The sequence below is a fragment of the Ostrea edulis genome, chromosome 6 (genome assembly GCF_947568905.1).
Source record: "Ostrea edulis chromosome 6, xbOstEdul1.1, whole genome shotgun sequence".
Classification (NCBI taxonomy): Eukaryota; Metazoa; Mollusca; class Bivalvia; order Ostreida; family Ostreidae; genus Ostrea; species Ostrea edulis.
This window is the reverse complement of record NC_079169.1, coordinates 62167389-62174888: the sequence shown is the minus strand read 5'-3', so window position 1 is coordinate 62174888 and position 7500 is coordinate 62167389. Positions and strand designations below refer to the sequence as shown.

Below are 7500 nucleotides of genomic sequence, written 5' to 3'. Positions count from 1 at the left end.
CTTTTATCCATCATACGGGAGCAATGTTTTTTAACGGACTTGGTATTTCATCAGTTTATATAGGTATGTTAAACTTACTTGCTTATTAAGTACTGCCGTAATTTGTTCCAGTTGTGTTGTCGGTGCAATTTGAGCCAGTAATTGTGACCTTCGATCTAAAACACCTCTCTCTCGTGTAAACACAATTGATGTCTCACTTACGCTAATTAGAAAATGACATGTGAACGGGATTGTAAGACTATGTTTTAATTCAAATTTGCATCTAATTTTTAAATTGTATGATGCATGACTGATTTTGTTCACGTGCCATGAAGCAGTCATGATAATGAATATACCAGAGGCGGATCCAGAATTTCCGAAAGGGGGGGGGGGGACACGTGAAAGTGAAGTATTAGCCAAAATAATCAGCCATTTTGGGTGCCAAATCTGGAGTTTTCATCTATATATCTTTGATAGTTAAGCACAACAAAACACACACACTTTCATTGGCAACGCCATTACAGCTGACACTGAGTTACGGGAATATTTACGGCGATTCCCATTGGTTCTTGATAGGTCACGTAAGGTCATGCATTTTAATGAGTTATGCGAAAATATCGGTGTTGTGTCCCACGGGAGGTAAACGGAGAGCAACCAACCATGGGTTTCAGACGATGATGTCAATGAAGCTTTGTACAAAGTTTCAAGTCTGTCCGATAAGCCAAATAGGAGGAGAAGCATTCACAAGATTTTGTGACAGACGGACTAGTGGCAGATCCAGACCTTACTGTGGGGGATGGGGGTGGTTGAGGCCTGAAGGGGGATGGCATGGGAGGGAGTTAATCCCCTCCCATTGGGGGGGGGGGGGGGGCTCCCCCAGGCTAATTTTAAAAAGATTGATTCAAAATGGTGCAATTTAATGCATTTTCGACTGAAATTCTCGTTCCTTCTTCCTTTCATTTATATTCACCACATCCTTTATAGGTTCGGGTGTGTTTAAAGAAAAAAGAAGAGCGAGGGTTTTTTCCAAGCCCCCCTCCCCCCAAATCCGCCACTACCAGGACGGATGAATAGAAAGTACAAAAACTATGTCTCCCTCTGAGAGAGGGAGACATAAATACACATCAATGCTTTGTCTGTTAATGGGAGGAAATATACATCAATGCTTCGTCTGTTAATGGGAGGAAATATACATCAATGTTTTGTCTGTTAATGGTAGGAAATATACAGCAATGCTTTGTCTGTTAATGGTAGGAAATATACAGCAATGCTTCATCTGTTAATGGGAGGAAATACACAGCAATGCTTTGTCTGTTAATGGGAGAAAATATACAGCAATGCTTTGTCTGTTAATGGGAGGAAATATACAGCAATGCTTTGTTTGTTAATGGGAGGAAATATACATCAATGCTTTGTCTGTTAATGGGAGGAAATATACAGCAATGCTTTGTTTGTTAATGGGAGGAAATATACATCAATGCTTTGTCTGTTAATGGGAGGAAATATACAGCAATGCTTTGTCTGTTAATGGGAGGAAATATAAAGCTACGTCTCACCTGTACAGAGTGAGAATCCTGATCCATTTGTGTGGAGTTGATATCCAGAGTTACAGAAACAATAAGCATCATTGGAAGAGTTGACAGTGCATCCTCCGTGGATCGTGTCACAGGTTCCATCCACCGTAGCACCCAGGCAGGGATTCCTGGCTACAATGTAACCAAAGACACTATCATTACAGCACATGGTAGGTATGACTAAGAATGCTGGGAAATGTTTACATGAGGTGGGGGAGTGCCTGGACATTCCCAATCCTTCTATCACTCACATTTTATACATGTCCTCCTGTCATCCTGAAGTTGATACCCTCTGTAACACGTACAATAGTAACTCCCTAATGCATTGTGACATCTCTGAAGGCAAGAATCTGTACTTTCTTGACATTCATCAACATCTGTAAAACAACACAACAGTCATCAAATATTACAGAATATTTTGATTCACAGAGAGAAGAGAATCTTTCTACCTTCACAGCTGCTGGTGGTGACATTTCTCTGGTATCCAGTTTTACACAGACAAAGGAATGAGCCGGGTGTATCTTGACAAGCCTCCATGGCAGAACAGTTGTCCAGGGCAGAGGAACATTCATCCACATCTAAAACAAAACATACACACTAATAAGAGTATTGGAAGCTAAGTTCAGTTTCTACGTCCACTAATCTTATACCTACATACTTTTCAGAAATCAAATACGAATACTACTGTGAAATTACTAGTTTTCACTGAAGTTAACTTTGGGGGTGGGTGTTTCATTTCGTCGTACATGTATCGACATATATAGACATAACCCTTCCATTTCAAATCCTCTACAAACAGGTGAAGGAATGTTACCATCATAGACAAAATATCAGTAAACCTGATGAATGCTCCCCAAACAGCATCTAACCAATGAATTACTTCATATGATGAAGGACACAATGATCAATAACTGTTGAAATACTGTTCATATGAAGAGGCTTTTTTATATATAAAGTATATGTTGAGTGACCTTGACCTTTACAACATGACCCTGAGTGACCTTTGCCTGAAAACTATTTACCTGTTATTTATTTGTGTGATATGTAATCAATGCCTACTTGTTCAAAAACTCTTAAAATAAGGATTTTTTCCCTTAAATAAGGTATATGTTCTGATTGACCTTGACCTTTACAAAATGACCTTGATTAACCTTTGTCTGAAAGCCATTTACCTGTTACTTATTTGTGCAATTTACAATCAATACCTGTTCAAAAACTGTTGAAATAAGGAATTTTTCCCCGATATAAGGTATATGTTCTGTCCAGTGACCTTGACCATTCCAAATTGACCTTGAAAAACCTTTGAGTTAAAGTCATTTGCCTGTTACTTACATAATTTTAAAAGTATATGTTCCAAGTGACGTAGACCTTTCCAAAATGACCTTGAGAGACCTTAGTCAACAAGTCCTTGTCACAACGAACATTAGTGATCATGCAATCATATAAATATCTGAATGAAAGGTTTAGGAGATATGAGGTCAGACAGGCGGATAGACAGGCACGGCAGTGACTATATCCTTCCCTGAAATTTTTCAGGGAGCATAATAATATCAATCACAAAATCATCCCACCCCCCTTTCCAAATATGACCCTTTGAAATAAGTAATTTTTTTCTATATGCATATTACATAGATCTAACAACACAAAGTTAAATATCTTATTTTCAGATTGTATGCCCATGTTCTACATTTTGTGACTGTCACTTCAGCATTTATATCTCTGCCAGATCCAGATTGCAGAAATATTTCTGCTGCAGCACTAATCAATGGAAAACAACTATTGGTCCGTACTGTGACAGATTCCTGAGGCATTCTTTTGGTATCCAGCAATACACGGACAGATGTAGGAACCGGGATTGTCCACACACACCTCTGTAGCTGAACACAAACTCGAATTTACGCATTCATTGATGTTAGTATCACAAAGGGTTCCTGACCAACCAGTCTTACACACGCATCCTCGGACACTGTCACAGCGCAAAGCATTCTGGGAACAGTCACATGTTGTGTTACAATTGTAGCCCCAATGCAGAGAGTCACAACCTGTGGAGAACAATGAAATTTTACCCGATACTAGCTGTATAATTGAAGACTACAGCTTCATGACAGAAGTTTCTAATCTCTGCATAACAACCATACAGATGGCCATACCTGTGCAAGAAACCTGGTCAGTTTGTAGCTTATAACCAATGAAACAACTGCATGTAAAACTGCCTTCTATGTTGGAGCACACTTGAGGACACTGGCTACTCCTCTGGCATTCATTCACATCTACCATAAAAAGAAAAATACCAATAGTTTTGAAGTTTCACAATATCTATATACCCAATCACTTACAATTTGGCAACACTATTAGAAATGCACATACCTGTGCAATTTTTCCCATCTGGCAGCAGACTGTATCCTAGGTTACAGAAGCAGTATGGTGAACCTGTGCTGTTGACAGAACATCCGTGACTACAGCTCATGCTGGTACACGACTGTTCGGACCCTGCAAAACAAGAGCTATAGTGTTATGTACTGTGGGAATGTTCTTCGAAATTCTCGTCAATTTTGTGGTCATCATCTAAATTCAACTAAACTTTTTCATCAATCGTTTTTATCATATATAATAAAGAATTTTAAGATACATGAAAGATTATCATGCATGCATCAAAATGCATTTATAGAACACTGTGCCCTTAGTGGTGGCCAGAATTACTCTGCCAATTATGAAGTGTTCCAAATAAAGCTTACTAAATCAGTTTGCTGTGTGAATCAGTTTGTTGTGTAAATCAGCTTGTCATGTAAATCAGCTTGTCGTGTAAATCAAATTGTTGTGTAAATCAGTTTGTTGTGTAAATCAGCTTGTAGTGTAAATCAGCTTGTAGTGTAAATTAGCTTGTTGTGTAAATCAGTTTGTAGTGTAAATCAGTTTGTAGTGTAAAATCAGCTTGTAGTGTAAATCAGATTGTAGTGTAAATCAAATTGTTGTGTAAATCAGCTTGTCGTGTAAATCAGCTTGTAGTGTAAATCAGCTTGTTGTGTAAATTAGCTTGTAGTGTAAATTAGCTTGTTGTGTAAATCAGTTTGTAGTATAAATCAGTTTGTAGTGTAAAATCAGCTTGTAGTGTAAATCAGATTGTAGTGTAAATCAGATTGTAGTGTAAATCAGTTTGTTGTGTAAATCAAATTGTTGTGTAAATCAGCTTGTAGTGTAAATCAGTTTGTTGTGTAAATCAGTTTGTAGTGTAAAATCAGATTGTAGTGTAAATCAGTTTGTTGTGTAAATCAAATTGTTGTGTAAATCAGCTTATCGTGTAAATCAAATTGTTGTGTAAATCAGCTTGTAGTGTAAATCAGTTTGTTGTGTAAATCAGTTTGTAGTGTAAAATCAGCTTGTAGTGTAAATCAGTTTTAGGACCAATCATTTATTTATCATCATTGTTAAAAATCAGATGTCTCTTCCAGTCAATGTTCTGAAATTATACTAGGATTTATCACCAAGGTCACTGGAGTAACTTGACCTTAATACTAGTTTATAGACTCCATTATCCAATCATCATTGAAGATCACATGCCTTTATCAGTCATGAATTTGAGGGTATACAATTTTTTATGATTAAGGTCAAATGTCAAGGTCATTGGAGTTTGTAAGCCTCATCATCCAATCATCACTGTTGAAGATCCCAGATCTCTATCAATAAAGGCTCTGTAGATAAATCAGTTTTCATAATCAAGGTCAAAGGCATTGTAGTCATTTGACATTGATATTAAGTTTGTAGGCCTCATCATCTAATCGTTATTACTGAAGATCCCATGTCTCTATCAGTCCAGGTTTGGAAGATAGAACAGTTTTTATGATCAAGGTCACTCATGAGTCACTTAACTTTGATACCCATTTATAGGCCTCATCATCCAATCATTGTTGAAGATTCTGTCTCTATCAGTCGGTGTTTTGAAGTTATACCAGTTTATATGATCAAGGTCATAGGTCAAGATCACTGAAATTAAATGACCTTGATACAAATTTGTAGTTGCCATCACCCCCTTATCATTACTGAAAATTTTAAGACTGTATTTATGACATTTCTTAAGTTAAATTTGTTGACAATGGAATAATTTTATTTCCCAATAGACTTTTGTGTTAGACCCCATCCACATATGATCCTCAAAGAAGGTATCTATACCCCACCCCCTTTAATCTGAAAACAAAAACATTCCTGTACTAGATACATTAAACTATACATCAAACTATCAAATCTTTAACAAAATACTTTCAACCAGATAGTACAAAGCACAGCTGCATGTGGACATTTTTTCAAAGTGCGAAAGAAAAAGCAAATGGATAATAAGAACTGAGCAAAAACCACAAGATTCCAAACTTCATTTGGGAGACTTAATAATTGAGTCATCAAATTGTGCTTCCTTAACTGTTAAACAATGGCCTTCACCTACACAGGGTACAAGTGGTGCTAACTAGGTCATATAAGTGACCAACAGCTTGTGTACAAAACTAGCACTTAGAGGTATCAAGAATAAATCATAAAGGATTATATATCTCAAGTTTGAAAAGATAAAGAGTTTGACATAACACACAGTAAATTTGCATATCTATAAAATGAAAACAAGAGTACCGCAAACTGTATAATATACGCCCGTTGGATAGTGAAATTCAACCTAGAAGCATATTGTGCACTCTGAATTGATACAACACACATTCTAAATAGAAAAGCCTTAAAGTGGGTCATGGTGCACCAATCCATCTGCCATGTGAACTGATTATGTATTGAATTTTCACTGAGAGTGAGGTTGTGACAAACTGTTGATACAATATCTATTTATGATGAAAAAAAGTCCAGGAAACCATTTGATACTAAAGTAGGTCATGGTGCACCAATTGAGTTGAAATGTTTGAAATGTGAACTGATTATGTATTTCTCTGAAAGGGAGGTTGTGACTAAATTTCAGAGCAATGTGACCATACCAAAAACATACATGCCAACTTTCGAAAATCTCCATGAGGGATTTTACGCACGACCTTTTTTCAAAGCTCAAAATTCACGGCATTTTCTCGTGTTATCGTTATGCAGAATTCTTGTGTTCTTTTAAAATATGTGTATGTTCAACCTATCTACAAATCTCTCTCTACTTTTTCCAATGAAAACAAGAATAAGATATGATAACTTCATCTTCATATTTCAATACAATCAATCAATGGTGTGGTACAAAAAAGTATAAAGTTTTACAAAAGAACAAAACAAGGGGGTTTTATGTGGTTTTTATACAGTCACAGTACATGCACCAGACAACACATCATATTGACTTTTTAACTGACTCACATAGTCACTTGGAGCAAAAACTATTGCTATAGCTAACACAGGCTTGCTTTGCAGACTTTATCTGATCCTTGGTTGGCTTAAAGTTGTGACATTTCACTGTCTGATTTAGTTTAGTGGACAATAAGGCACTTACAGTTGAATTCTCCAAGTTACTTCTCATTTCTGTGTGAATCTTCTTTAACACAGAAAAAACTCTTTCACAATCTGCATTTGAATTGGGAATTGTTAGCACAGCTGAAACTAATTTCTTCATCAGGGGAAACCTTGGTTTGAGAGTGATTTTGTTTTTCATTTCAAGAATGGATCCCAGAACTCATCAGTGCGAACACCTTCACATTTACGAAAGTCATTTGCTGGGGTTGTCTGGTAATCTAAAAATTCTTCCTCCAGCTCAAACATGTCCTCTTCTGATAACAGATTAGGAAATCATCTAGCAATGTCAGTGATGGCTGCTGGGGGAAGGTCTCCTCTGTTGTTTGGATTTAGCATTGACAGACCACACACAACAGGATCTCCAAAGGGAAACTTGGTTAACATCTAGGCTGTCACACACTCGTAAAACTTCCTCACAGACCTGCAAATCTATATGAGGAAAAAAAAAACCCAAATATTTTGCATGATAAACAAT

General features: G+C 36.9%; 2 protein-coding genes across 2 annotated transcripts in view; both read right to left on the bottom strand.

Annotated features, from left to right (window-relative positions):
* LOC125645630 (mucin-4-like) overlaps positions 1 to 7500 on the bottom strand; it is a 90705-nt gene that overhangs the window by 25728 nt on the left and 57477 nt on the right. The window contains exons 22-27 of the mRNA XM_056141956.1: positions 3921 to 4043; positions 3704 to 3823; positions 3344 to 3595; positions 2003 to 2131; positions 1805 to 1930; positions 1536 to 1685 (exon numbers count right to left, since the gene is read on the bottom strand). Of these exons, the coding sequence (XP_055997931.1) occupies positions 1536 to 1685; positions 1805 to 1930; positions 2003 to 2131; positions 3344 to 3595; positions 3704 to 3823; positions 3921 to 4043 (900 nt within the window). The remainder of the gene's footprint in view (positions 1 to 1535; positions 1686 to 1804; positions 1931 to 2002; positions 2132 to 3343; positions 3596 to 3703; positions 3824 to 3920; positions 4044 to 7500) is intronic.
* LOC125645643 (uncharacterized) overlaps positions 6275 to 7500 on the bottom strand; it is a 2042-nt gene continuing 816 nt past the window's right edge. Inside the window, exon 3 of the mRNA XM_048871286.2 lies at positions 6275 to 7454. Coding sequence (XP_048727243.1) covers positions 7439 to 7454 — 16 coding nt within the window. The 3' untranslated portion in view covers positions 6275 to 7438. The remainder of the gene's footprint in view (positions 7455 to 7500) is intronic.